Source organism: Erpetoichthys calabaricus, chromosome 8 (assembly GCF_900747795.2).
Source record: "Erpetoichthys calabaricus chromosome 8, fErpCal1.3, whole genome shotgun sequence".
In the NCBI taxonomy this organism is placed as follows: Eukaryota; Metazoa; Chordata; class Cladistia; order Polypteriformes; family Polypteridae; genus Erpetoichthys; species Erpetoichthys calabaricus.
The window spans coordinates 50,267,487-50,282,364 of record NC_041401.2 but is presented as its reverse complement, the minus strand read 5'-3'; the positions used below and the strand labels follow the sequence as shown (position 1 = coordinate 50,282,364).

General features: G+C 37.1%; 1 protein-coding gene across 2 annotated transcripts in view; it reads right to left on the bottom strand.

The window, feature by feature from the left end:
- Nucleotides 1–2,341: 2,341 nt before the first annotated feature.
- Nucleotides 2,342–14,878, bottom strand: part of kynu (kynureninase) — a 179,568-nt gene continuing 167,031 nt past the window's right edge. For both annotated transcript variants that reach the window (XM_028806512.2, XM_028806511.2), the window contains 3 exons: nt 10,694–10,779; nt 6,739–6,969; nt 2,342–3,487 (listed from right to left, as the gene is read on the bottom strand). In XM_028806512.2, coding sequence (XP_028662345.1) covers nt 3,338–3,487; nt 6,739–6,969; nt 10,694–10,779 — 467 coding nt within the window. In that variant the 3' untranslated portion in view covers nt 2,342–3,337. The remainder of the gene's footprint in view (nt 3,488–6,738; nt 6,970–10,693; nt 10,780–14,878) is intronic.

Here is a 14,878-nt window from a genome sequence, read left to right as displayed (position 1 = left end):
GTGAGATGAGTTTAAAACAAACAAACAAAAGTCTTAGTTTCATGTGTGCCCTGGAAACTTTGTGTGCTCGCGATATTTTACACTTTCTCATGCGCCCAAAATACTTCTTTTCACATGCGCACAAGAAGTAAGGTTTTTTTTTTTTTTTGCTTGTGTCCCTTTTGGGGCTCCATACCTTACTGTTCTCTAATGTATGTAAAGTTATTTTTATTCACCAACCCCTTTCCTCCCCTGCCAGCGGCCACTTCTCCGAAACCCCTCTTAAACGGTGATACAATGGGAGACAAAAACATTTTTTTTAACTCCTCTTTGCTTGAGAAGCTGTTGGCTTGCTGCTGCTGCATGTCACGTGATCTGCATTTCGTGCAGAACTTCAAATGTTTAAAAGCCTGTACAGCACCTGAATATTCAATCTCTTTTTCGCTGTTCTGCTATTTCCCCAAGTAATTTTTTCAGATTGTTTGTACTAATGCAATTTTTACTCTCATTTTTGGAGACTTTCGAATTATCCTACTTCCATCATTTCTAACCTGCTCTGCATGTGCATCAAGGTGACTGGTTTATAAGGTCATTATTGTCATAAGTACAGTATAATTTTATGTATAATAGCTATAAACAATATGTCTGCCTCCATGCAAATAATGTAGAAAATGATGGTGCCCACAAAATACTAACAAAAAATTTTATTGTGCTGAAGTCACAAATATAGTGTTAAAAAAGTAAAATATCAATGAATATATTACAAAATGCTTTATAAATAAAATAGGACATTCTCAAACACACTCATTATAATTTTGAACTGATGAGTGTGGGGTTTATTAAGAGAACTTCTACTTTGAATTGTTTGTCATTCCAAACTGATGCATATACTGTTAATTTAGTTTGAATCATTTTCCCAACAACTGTAGCCCACCTAATCAGTGACAACCTTAAATCCTGTGAATGGAGTTGCTTTATGAATCAATATTCTAACTACTGCAGTCTTCATGTCATGGAGTGAAACTGGTCAGTGTGTCTTCTTGGAAATAAATGGAACAGAAACATTAATAACCAGCCAACAGTTCATTTTTAAAGTTTATTATTTTTATTTTCATTACCTGCTGAACAAGAAGGTAAAGGTTTCTTATTCATTGTAATAATTTAAAAAATATACACAAGACTCAGTCAAAAATATACAAAGCATTGCATACTAGTAGTGGTAGTATTTTCACACTTACAGATTACAGTGAAACTCTTATATGGATGTCTGAGCATGCAACATGTCAGCATTCTGCAGTGCCATAATCAACAAGCATGTATTAAATGCAATTGTCAAAACCCCACATACAGCATACAGCAAAGTCGAGGCTGGTGGAAAATCGATCGCTCACCTGATATTGGTTGCCTTCTCTAGAATTGTTTACCAATAGAATTTTATAATATCACTCATGAATATAATGCATAGTACAATCTAGAACAGGGGTAGGCAATGTCGGTCCTGGAGTGCCACAGTGGCTACAGGTTTTCATTCCAACCCAATTGCTTAATTAGAAACCAATCATTGCCAATCTCAGACCTTATTTAATTTTATGGCTTGTTAGTCTGTGCAATGTAAGGCTCTTATATCGTAGATTTTTTTTCCTTTCCAAGGATATCATCCAAATGATTTGAAGCCTAAAACAGATCATTTTCAGTCTGTCACATTTTTCTATTAAGTGTTTTATTAAATCAAACAGTGCATGATGAACACACACAGATGTAATTGGAAAAAAGCTAGCTGGAGAACTGCTGGCTGCTTTGTCTTTTACATCTTATTGCTAATAAGGAGCAATTAAAACACTGAATTCGGCAGTTTAAGATTGAAATAAGCAATTAAGGTTGGAGAACCTTAACAAGCGAGACCACTAAAATGAAGCATCAAAATGTCACTTAAGCAATATGTGCTTCATCAGCAATAATTGAGTGGAACAAAAACCTGCACATACTGTTGCTCTCCAGGACCGACATTGCCCACCCCTGCTCTAAGACAAATTATAGTCATGTGTCAACTGATCTCTACCATGCTCCAGAATTAAGTGTTTTGAGTCTTGGTGTCTCTTTGGGCTCTAATCTGTAATTGTATTGGAAAGGGTAGGAACAAGTCAAAAGACTAGAGCAGGGGTGGGCAATGTTCCTTAACGAGAACTCAATTATTGCTTACGTGACATTTTGATGCTTCATTTTAGTGGTCTCGCTTGTTAAGGTTCTCCAACCTTAATTGCTTATTTCAATCTTAAACTGCTGAATTCAGTGTTTTAATTGCTTCTTATTAGCAATAAGATGTAAAAGACAAAGCAGCCAGCAGTTCTCCAGCTAGCTTTTTTCCAATTACATCTGTGTGTGTTCATCATGCACTGTTTGATTTAATAAAACACTTACCGTAATTGAAAAATGTGACAGACTGAAAATTATCTGTTTTAGGCTTCAAATCATTTGGATGATATCCTTGGAAAGGAAAAAAAATCTACGATATAAGAGCCTTACATTGCACAGACTAACAAGCCATAAAATTAAATAAGGTCTGAGATTGGCAATGATTGGTTTCTAATTAAGCAATTGGGTTGGAATGAAAACCTGTAGCCACTGCGGCTCACCAGGACCGACATTGCCTACCCCTGATCTAGAAGATAATGGTCAGTGGTGGGTTTGCTGTATGATGGGTTAAGTCAGGGAGCAGTTCTTTTTTGCCCTTCTGATTCATTTTAAAAAGTGTTCATTCCATCTTCTAAAAGCTTTGAGTACCATACACTACAGTTGTTTAAGTATTTCTAAAATCTTGGTGACAGATTTGCTTAGTTTTCAACACAACTGAATGCTCATCTGTTGCTCCCAATTTCTCATCTCTATAATGCCAAGCACACACTGAGACTTAATGTGGACCTGTCGGGCAAAGGCACCAGCAAATGCTGCCCATCTTCTGCATCACTCAGATTTTTTTATTTGGGATAAATGCAAAAAATGCGGTTTCAGATTTTTTTATTTGGGATAAATGCAAAAAATGCGGTTTGAGCAAATATCTCTACACTTCTCTGTGAAGATCCTGGGAACCCTTGTCATAGTTATAATTACCATCTTATCTGCATGGTATGCAAATTTCAGTTTACTTTTGACTTCAGCTTCCATATACTATAAATTAGTACATACAGAAAATACATTAAAATTATTTGAGGAAGGCACTGTGCATGGTGAAAGAGGTACAAATGGAAAAAGTGGCTTCTTCATCTCCTTCTGAAAGCAATCGAATACGAAATGTCTTGCAGTCATGAAACCCTTTAGCACTCCCTTATTTTTAGATTTGCACATATATTTTCTTCTACCATTATGTTTCTCCTTTCTGTAGTAAGCCTGTTGCCTCAGTGCATGCATCAAAGCAGCACCCTAGAGTTGTGACAAACCGATGCACTTCACTGAATGAGTTGTAGAGTGGAGTTGGTGCGATGCGTAGCACATTTGGTTCACGCATATCACACTGAAAAACAAACAGTAAATTATAGGCTTTCAGTATAGCACATTTCTGCAAAAATGTCATGACAAGATTCATTTTCATAATTAACTTTAGTTTCAATGAAACTTTTTACCTTGATTATATTACTTATTTAGTCAGAGTAAATCTGCTGAAACATTTTGTTTCTATTTATGACAGTTAAATGCTAATCATTATACATGACATTCATTTTCATAATATAAAATATTTTAAAATTTTATTTTCCTTTTCTCTTGTAAACAAAAAAGTTAAACATATACACTACTATAAAGAAACATAAGCTATCATAAGACAGTATATTTGTCATCTAAGCAAAAGGTAACTAATTACCTTACATTAGCAGACCAATAATGAGTTTCAGTGTGCTTAGTCAGCTGGTGTTTGTGCTTAAATTATCAATCCATGCATTTTCTAACCTGACAAATCCATAACTTAGGATCATATGAACCTCTGCCTATCATGGCAGCACTGACTGTAAGGTAGAAAACAATTCTGGACAGGTTGCCAGGCACTGCAGGCCACTGTCATACATACAAAACCTATGCTCACTCATTCTGGGCCAGTTTAGATTCACCAATTAACCTAACACTCATATCTTTGGGAAATGGCTGGAAAAAAGTTCTAAAGGCAGATATAGAATATGCAAACTATGCACAGTGGCCAAGTGAAGATTTGTATTCATTCTCCTTTAGCTGTGAGACAGCAGTCCTTCACTGTGATTTCTTTGCTTCTAAGTGGTCTTAAATCCATTATCAAACCTGTTTGACTTGCACAGTACAGGAATCAATCCTGAATGATGCAGTCATCTTCACCTTGATGTCACATATGAAAATTTAGTTCCTTGTTGACAAAAAAACAACATTCAAAAAAGTTACTGGATGGTTTCTATATTGTTTATCCATCTTTCTTGCTTGCACAGAAGTGAACTGGACATTTGGTTTATTGGTTTTAGAAAATGATGACATCATACTAATATGAAAAATCACCAATGTCTAGACATCATTGGAAGCAGAAAAGCACATGGTGAAACCAGTAAATGATTTACTACAATATTAATTGAATAACAACAAATCAGAGTGACCTGTTAGAAATGCTTACGCTAAATAGCAACTGTTTTTGCCTAACAACACACCTATTTCTGTTTTTGGTAGGCACTGTTGCCGCATGGATCAAGTGTCCTGTGTATGGATGAATATTTTAGGTAAAATGAAATGCATAAATAAATATGCAAATAAATTAATGAATTATGAAATGTGACAATAAACAGATAAATCCAGAATGATATGTGAGCATAAACTATTAAATATATTTTTCTTTAATACTTCTATATGTATTTATTTTAATGACTCATGCCTTGAAATGAAAACTGTTGTTTTTACCTGCCAAAGCTGAGAAGGTGGACCCTAATGAGTAAAGTCAGTAAGTCAGTCATTATCCAACCTGCTATATCCTAACACAGGGTCATGGGGGTCTGCTGGAGCCAACCCCAGCCAGCACAGGGCGCAAAGCAGGAACAAACTGCGGGCAGGGTGCCTGCCCACCGTAGGGCATACACTCACACACACCAGGGAAAATTTGGGATCGCCAATGCACCTAACCGGCATGCCTTTGGACTGTGGGAGGAAACTGGAACAGAACATGCAAACTCCATGCAGGGAGGACCCGGGAAGCAAACCCAGGGCTCCTTATTGCGAGGCAGCAGCACTACCACTGCGCCACCGTATCGCCCTTAATGAATCAGTGGCAGAGGGGACACTGACCGTCACAACTTTGCACATGCCTGTAAGACACAGGATTCTACAACCATGTAAAGTGTATGACTGTGCACTTCCTTGGCAGATATGAGTGCAAGAAAAAATTGGTCAAAATTACTGCCTGATGCAGCCTATTTAATTCAAGAAGCCCGGAAAGAGTCTAACATGTAGTTTTTGCATCTAAACGTAGCAACTGATGGCCAAAGGTTTCGGTGCACTGTACTGACGATTCACCAGTCAAAACCTAGAACTCGCTAGAGCTCATCCTCTCAACTTTGACAGGTGAAATTGACAGTTTTCATTTTAATGTGGATTTCACATTGTACACTGTGCTAGTGGGAAAAAAAAACAAATGAAGAAATAAATAGTAAAGAAATAAGCAACAAAAAACATTGTACGACACATTCTATTTACTGTATGTTCTCATATCATGCTTTTATTTCATTGTCACATTTCACAATGCATTTATTTATTTAATTTTGTCCAAAATATTCTTCCATATCTGCACTCAAATCTTACAGCAGGCAGTTGTCCCTATGGAGTTTATATGTTCTTCCTATTTGGTTTCATCTGGCAGCTCTGATTTTTCTCCCACATTCCCAAAAATGTGCATGTTAGGTTAACTGCCAGTTTCACATTGCCGCTATGTATTTGAACCAGCAGGAACCCCATGTTTCTGGGCTGGTTCCTGCATTGGAAGCAGTGGTGCCACAGGTGCCTCCTGAGACTCTAAATTAGACTAAGCAGGTCTGAGAAAATTGTTTTTGTGTTTGTATGACAGCAGCACCAGCAGGGAAAGGGTTGGATAATATCTGATTGTTTTGGTTAACATTCAACTGTAACACCTCAACTAATAGTCCACACCACTGACTTTGGAAAGGAAAAAGGCCCATTTTGGTATTCAAAACCACTTACAAACTTCAGTAAAGCGGCTATTCATACCTGTGCAGTGTGGCATTTGATATGCTGGAAAAATTACTTACGAATGTGAAGGATTCACTAGCCTTATGATAAAGTATGCAATACCAAGATAAATATGTCTCAGTTAAGGCACCTTTGACCATTCCAAAGTGAAGTTATTTTAGTAAGCTGCATTGCACAGATGAATAAGCACTTTATTGATGCTCTGTAAGTGTTAACACCAGAAGTACCTTTTTTAAGGTCTTGATATGTAAGAGTAAATGTATCTAAACTAAAGTGTTACCTATTTTTTTTTACTTCACTATTGTGTCATAATTCCTTAGAGAATATACAAAAAGTACGGATTTAATATAAGACATTAGATAAAAAATTAGATACAACAAAAATTATTTTGTTAGTGTTATATTGATACTTGATATTTTTTAGCTGAAGAAAACACCTATGAAAAATGTCTACTAAAACAACCAGTTTTATAACCTTTTAACTATGATCCTTGGCTGTTTTAGGTGATTAAAGTAAGCAGAATAATGTGAGGAAATATTTTAAATAGGTTATACTCACCACCACTCCTCTTTTCTCTAATTCAGTAAATATTTTTTTAATAGAAACTGAAAAAGCTAAAGACAACTGACAGCCTCGCTCTTCTGCGTTTGAAGGAGTTATAATTTGGACGTAAGGTTTGCTTACATCCAAGTCATCTTTTGAGAAATAAAACCGAATGAGGTAATCCAGATAACCAGTAAGGAGGACAGATTTCTTTCTTAAATCTCTGATTGTGGTTTGATTGAAAATCTAGAAAATGTAAAGAAAAAAAAAAATTTAGTTTATCTTAAACCGTATCTGTAATTCTTGCAATACTAAATTAATTCCTATACATAAGCAATAAGCATATAGAAAATACATGGGAACGCAGCTAATCTTATAGCAAAACCTTCACCGAGGGTCATATGCAATTGAGAGATACAAACAGACAGACACACAGACACATATTCAAATCTGTTGCCATTACCAGGTGCTGCCATATTCCATATTTATATAATTGCTCAGCCTGCTGGACTACACTAACTTATAGAGTTTTATATTGTGCATGAACATGGCAGAGTAATTACCTACACTGATAGGTACACTGTTATTAGGTAATTGTTCCCAACAGTTTTTGCATTTTGTATAGATTTATAGAAGATCATGACAGGTTGCTAAACGAGGTGTGGAATATCCGATGTTAACAAATTTATCAACAGCATCAGTTAAATGAGTGACTTTTTGGGTTTCAGCATAGCTTGACAAGTGAAAATAGTTCAGAGACATTTGGCGGGGAGGGAGAATAAAAGTGATACTGCGAAATTTGGGAAACTGTGTTTGTGGTGTGACATGGGGTGACTGCTTCTACATAAAATCCAGAAAAGAAACTATCTGTCACATTTCTAAGCTGCTAAATCATAATGTTGAGTCACAGGGGGACAGAGTCTGCTGAACAGGGGACAATGTATAAACCCAAAAAGGGACAGTAGTCCATCACAGGACACACACTGCGCTGAATCGTTTAGAGTCACAAATCAACATAATCTGGACAACTTTAAAAAGCACTTTAAGAAGTGGGATGAAATTAACTTTATTTCTATAATAACATTTGTTGAATGAAATTGGTTTAGTGAAACTCATAAACAGAAAACATCGATACAAGCACACAGCATAAGAGCAACAGTATTCATCAATCCCCAACTGCCAACACACAACCAATTTTATCACAAACACAGACAAATTCATCAGATTAGTGCATTAGACTAAAGGAATACTCCACCCATGTGAACATGTCAGTGCACCCATGCAGTGTCACAGACTGTGATGATAACATCAAACTTTAAAATGAGGTATTCAAGCCAGTGTTTTAGAGCATGGGAAACACTTAATAATTGTGAAAAAGCAAAAGTTGTATGTGAATGACACTGTTCCTCCTGTCTCAGACGTACTAGGTACATTCTGTGTCTGTTAGCAGTTTGAGTGTTTTACTCTTGTCTGTTTTTCCCAGGTACTCCTCTGTTTCCTATCATGTTCCAAAGATACCTGGGTTACCTGGCAACTTTAAATTGACCTGGTATGAGTCAGTTGGAGTATCTATGTGAGTGTACCTCATGCTGCTGAGATTGGCTGTGAACTATTAAATAAACAATGAATTGATGACATTCCACTGACCATTTTCAAGCACAGGAAACAAATATCTATACCATCTAGTCAAAGTGATCTACTATATAATAAAACACTAAGCTCCATGTGTCCAGTCCTTCAGATTGAGAAAGAGATATATACAGTCATATGAAAACGTTTGGGAACCCCTCTCAGCCTGCATAATAATTTACTCTACTTTCAACAAAAAAGATAATAGTAGTATGTCTTTCATTTGCTAGGAATATCTGAGTACTGGGGTGTTTTCCGAACAAAGACTTTTAGGGAAGCAGTATTGAGTTGTATAAAATTAAATCAAATGTGAAAAACTGTCTGTGCAAAAATTTGGGTCCCCTTGTAATTTTGCTGATTTGAATGCATGTAACTGCTCAATACTGATTACTTGCAACACCAAATTGGTTGGATTAGCTCGTTAAGCTTTGACCGCCATAGATAGGTGTGTCTAATCATGAGAAAAGGTATTTAAGCTGGTTAATTGCAAGTTGTGCTTCCCTTTGACTCTCCTCTGAAGAGTGATGGCATGGGATCCTCAAAGCAACTCTCAAAAGATCTGAAAACAAAGATTGTTCAGTATAATGGTTTAGGTGAAGGCTACAAAAAGCTATCTCAGAGGTCTAAACTGTCAGTTTCAGCTGTAAGGAATGTAATCAGGAAATGGAAGGCCACAGGCACAGTTGCTGATAAACCCAGGCCAAGAAAAATACAGGAGCGACATATGCACAGGATTGTGAGAATGGTTACAGACAACGGACAGATCACCTCCAAAGACCTGCAAGAACATCTTGTTGCAGATGGTGTATCTGTACATCGTTCTACAATTCAGCGCAATTTGCACAAAGAACATCTGTATGGCAGGGTGATGAGAAAGAAGCCCTTTCTGCACTCACGCCACAAACAGAGTTGCTTGTTGTATGCAAATGCTCATTTAGACAAGCCAGATTCATTTTGGAACAAAGTGCTTTGGACTGATGAGACAAAAATTGAGTTATCTGGTCATAACAAAAAGCACTTTGCTTGGCAGAAGAACAACACCTCACTCCAAGATAAACACCTGCTACTTACTGTCAAATTTAGTGGAGGTTCCATCATGCTGTGGGGCTGTGTGGCTAGTTCAGGGACTGGGGCCCTTGTTAAAGTTGAGGGTCGGATGAATTCAACCCAATATCAACAAATTCTTCAGGATAATGTTCAAGCATCAGTCACAAAGTTGAAGTTATGCAGGGGCTGGATATTCCAACAAGACAATGACCCAAAACACAGTTCGAAATCTACAAAGGCATTCATGCAGAGGGAGAAGTACAATGTTCTGGAATGGCCATCACAGTCCCCTGACTTGAATATTATCGGAAATAAATGGGATGATTTGAAGCAGGCTGTCTTTACTCAGAAGCCATCAAATTTAACTGAACTGGAGAGATTTTGTATGGAAGAATGGTCAAAAATACCTCCATCCAGAATCCAGACACTCATCAAAAGCTATAGGAGGCGTCTAGAGGCTGTTATATTTGCAAAAGGAGGCTCAACTAAGTATTGATGTAATATCTCTGTTGGGGTGCCCAAATTTATGCACCTGTCTAATTTTGTTATGATGCATATTGCATATTTTCTCTTAATCCAATAGACTTAATGTCACTGTTGAAATACTACTGTTTCCATAAGGCATGTCATATATTAAAAGGAAATTGCTACTTTGAAAGCTCAGCCAATGATGAACACAAGTCCAAAGAATTATGAGGGGTTCCTAAACTTTTTCAAATGACTGTATATAATAGAATAATTAGGGAATTCTGGACATGGATTTGGCAGAGGCATTATTTATAATGTTAATTTATATTTTATATTTAAAACAAGAATAAATCAATAAAGGCACCCTCTGTTTGTAACCTCTTCCTTTTGTGTGTCATGTGCATTTTATCTTTGTGATGTTGGAGGACACCCAAATACAGCCAAAACAAACTAAAGATGAACGTGTATATTCCACATAGTGAGTAAGCAAAAGAATTTCATTCAGGTATACAAATATTTCAGACACTGGTACTAATGACTGCATCACCATGCTACCTAAAAAGAATAACTGAATCTTTTTATAAAATTACTCCTGGAAACTGGGAAGCCTTCAGTGCTGTTATCACCCTGCTTTTCAGACATATTTTATAGTACGCTGCAAAAGATATACTTCCTGCCTCTAGTGCTAAAGTCAGAAGTGGAGCTTTAAGATATGTGAGAGATCACAGTTTGAAGATACAGATTCTGAACTTCTGTGCTGTTACTGGATACACTGTATCAGTTTTAACACAGCCAGTGACTTACAAGTAACTCTACACATTCTTACCTCTAATGAGGCCTGAAGCGCACAGACTAGCAGGATAGATGGATTTGATATTCGATAACCATTTACGCCAGCACTTAAATGAAGTTCTAGAAAATCAAGAAAAGAAATAGAAATTTGTATGAGGCTCAGTTACAAACATTACATTAAGCTTCAAAATTTTTTTGAATCCTTCATCCTTTTTTGGCACCCTTGGTAAAGATAGACAAAAAGGGTTTTGAAAATGTTTCTCTTAACACTAGAATCCCTGAAGCCACGAAAAAACTGTTAATCCCGGGCCAACATAAATTCTTTCGCAAATCTCCATTAGCGACTGTTGTTTTGCAAATGTGTCGATCAGCACAAGCAGCAAGCAGCCTGCTATCCCAGCCCCCTCGCCGCCAGAGCTGAGTCTGTCACAAAATTCTCTGAGCTCAGGACTCTTTATCTGGGAGTGAGGTGCCTGGAGTTGTGCTGCTTGTGCTGATTAACACATTTGCAAAACAAAAGATGCCGATGAAGAAGTGCGAAAGAATTTAAGGTGGCCTGGGATTACAAGTTTTTTCATAGGCCTCAAGAATTCTAGTCTTAAATAAGCTTGATCTTATTCAAATCTACAGAGAAATCTAACTTTTCACAAATCACAGGTGCCACAATTACTGGCACCCCTGCATTTAGTACCTTGTGCACCATCCTTTTGCCATGACAGCAGCAATGTGTCTGTTATTATAATGTTGAATGAGTCAGGAGAACACATTTAAAAGGGATCTGAGATGATCCCCCTATACAAAATTTCACCCAACATCATTGTAGACTCTCTTGTTAACCTTACTGAAAAAAGTTTTCAATATTGGTTTATCGCAGGGGACTGGGGTGGCTACTGCAAAAGCTTAATTCTTTCAATTTTTGTGTGGTTTTGGGAGTATGCTTGAATCATGGTGTTACTGGAAAATCTAATAACCAGGCGGTCAGATTTTCATCAAACATTGATATTTGATGGAGTCTATGATGCAATATCCTAAAAAGGTTTCCATGGCCTCCTGACAGAAAAAGCAGCACCACAGCATCACAAATGTAGTGCCATGCTCCAGTACTTTTCTGTATGATCTCAACTCATTTATTTCACACCATGTTTACCTCTGGTATTTGTTACAAAATACTCTGTGTTTATTAGATTTGACCAGGCACTTCTGTTTGTGGTCTAACATCAGTTAGAGTCTTCCTTCTGGGAAACCTGCCAAACCATTTGTTGATATGGTAGCAGTATCTGCAGTTTTGGGTACTTGTGAATCTCATGATACAACCCTTGGTAAATGTTTTGCCTCTTGGACCATCTTCCTTACTGTACATGGAAGCAAAATAGGCTTGTATTCCATACTTGACTGATTTTTCATATGGTTGATAAGAGTTGTGAAATTTGTGTTACAATTTTAACAGGTAAGGAAGACAGAGGCTTTGAGGTAAGATTGTCCTACTGACTAATCATGGTGCCAGGGAGTGGCAATGATTTGCACTTTGATTAACCAAAACAAGTAAAAACTTCACTGTACTCTTTGCATGAGACTGTTCTGACTCGATAAACCTATAATGGGGACATTTTCAGATGTGCAATGTTAATTATTGTAGCAATTGCCAGATTTATGAAGGTCAGCAACTTTTTAAAATATTATTCATCCATCCATCCATCCATCCATCCATCCATCCATCCATCCATCCATTATCCAACCTGTTATATCCTAACTACAGAGTCACGAGGTTAAATATTTTTAGATTATTTATTTATAAAAACACATTTAAAGCAACAGAGGTTGTGCCAAAGTGTTGTACAAAGAAGCATTAAAATAAGCACAATGCAAACAATCATGCAGAAGCAGATTAATAAAACAACCAATTATAACATCCACCACAACCTCATTATACCTAGTGAAAGGTGGAAGAAAACAAGTAGGTCTTAAGCCGACTTTTAAAAACCTCGATAGAGATGAAGACCTGATGTGAAAAGCCAAGTCTTTCCAAAGCCTAGGAGCAATAACTGAAAAAGTTCTGTCTCCCCTGGACTTCAACTGAGATCTTGACACTACAAGGAGCAGTCGTCCAAATGACCTCAATGTTCTTGGCGCCACATTGGGATGAAGGAGGTCACAGATGTAAGACTTTAAAAACAAACAACAAAATCAATGTGACACTTCACCGGTAGCCAGTGGAGAGAGGCTGAAATGGTGGAGATATGATCCTTTTTTCTCATTCCAATTAAGAATTTAGCTGCAGAGTTCTGAACCAGCTGAAGGCATGGCAGAGCAGATTTTGGCAGCCCCACATATAGATAGATAGATAGATAGATAGATAGATAGATAGATAGATAGATAGATAGATAGATAGATAGATAGATAGATAGATAGATAGATAGATAGATAGATAGATAGATAGATAGATAGATAGATAGATACTTTATTAATCCCAATGGGAAATTCACATTCTTCAGTAGCAGCATACTGATACAATAAATAATATTAAATTAAAGAATGATAATAATGCAGGTGAAAAAAAGACAATAACTATGTATAATGTTAAATGTTAACGTTTACCCCCCCAGATGGAATTAAAGAGTCGCATAGTTTGGGGGAGGAACGATCTCCTCAATCTGTCAGTGGAGATTATAAAGAGTTTCAATAATCTGGCCGAGATGTAATAAAGGCATGAATGACTGTTTCCAAGTCCTTCTGTGAAAAAAAAGGATTTTAGTTTAGAAATTTGCCTCAGTTGGTAAAAACTGGACTTTACTACCATGGATATTTGTTTTTCAAAATTTAGTGACGACTCAAAGGTGATACCTATGTTTATGACATCATTATGAATCATTGCTGCCAAGGAGCCTAACTGAGTGTCAATTTCAACTGCAGATGTGGCAAGGCCAAAAATAATGACCTCTTGTTTTATTTTCGTTTAACTGTAAGACATTTTGTGCCAACCAATATTTAATATCCTCAAAGTATTTCAACAGCTTTTTTACAGATGAAGTGATGTCAGGACTAACTTTGAGGTACAGCTGCGTATCATCAGCATAACAATGATACACAACATCATGTTTGTAAAAGATGGCCCTCAAGGGGAGCAGATAAAGGGAAAATAAAAGGGGAGCCAGGATAGAACCTTGAGGGACGCCTTGTGTGAGAGGAGCTGGTTGAGAGAAATTCCCATCTATGTTAAGAGACATAGGTCACCCTTTATGGTAGGACTCAAGCCATTTCAATGTACAGCCTTGAATGCCTACTTCATCCTGAAGCCATTTTAACAGAACTCCATCGTCCACTGTGTCAAATGCTGTACTAAGATCCAGTAAGACTAAGATTCCAGAAGAAACAGAGTCCAAAGTTAATAAAACATCATTTGTCACCTTCAGCAAATCCAATTTAGTACTATGAAGTTTTTTAAGACCTGATTGGAATACATTGCTTATATTGTTATCCTCCATTTATGAAAGTAACTGCAAACAAACCACTTTCTCCATAATTTTCGACAGAAATGGAGCTTGGAAATATGCCAATAGTTTGAAAGTGCTATAGCATCAAGTGTGGGATTCTTCAGCAATGACTGAACAATTGCATGTTTAAAGTTGTCTGGCACGATACCAGATTTTAGACAGTTGTTAATAATAGGCAACACAATTGGACTAAAAGCTCTGAAAGTATCTTTAAATAGGCGTGAGGGTAAAATATCTAAAGGATAATTGGAAGGTTTCATATGCAGGGTTATATCAGCTAGCTGAGAAGAAGAAATAGGTCGAAAGAAAGTAAACTGACTGTGCACTGGCCTTAGAGGGGCTCGTGTCATCCTACAATGATCAATACCTGGTAGAGTAATGTTGGAACGAATGGTTTAGATTTTATTTATAAAATAGTTGAGAAAAAGCTCACAGGTCTCAGGTGTACTCTAAGGGAAGCCGCTGACAGGTGGGTTTAAGAGAGTGTTTATGGTGCTAAACAGCACCCTAGGTCTCGAGGCAGCATTAGCAATTAGACAAGATAAAAAATTTGATTTTGCTGCTCTCACAGCCTCTTGTTAGGACTTCCATGAGTTCTGAGAATTTCATAAGAGACCTGCAGTTTGTCCCTTTTCCACTTCCACTCAGGCTGCCTGCATTCCTGTAGTAAGTAAGGAGTGGCGTTATTTAACCAGGGCTGAACACTGGCTTTTACTTTGGCTCTCTTT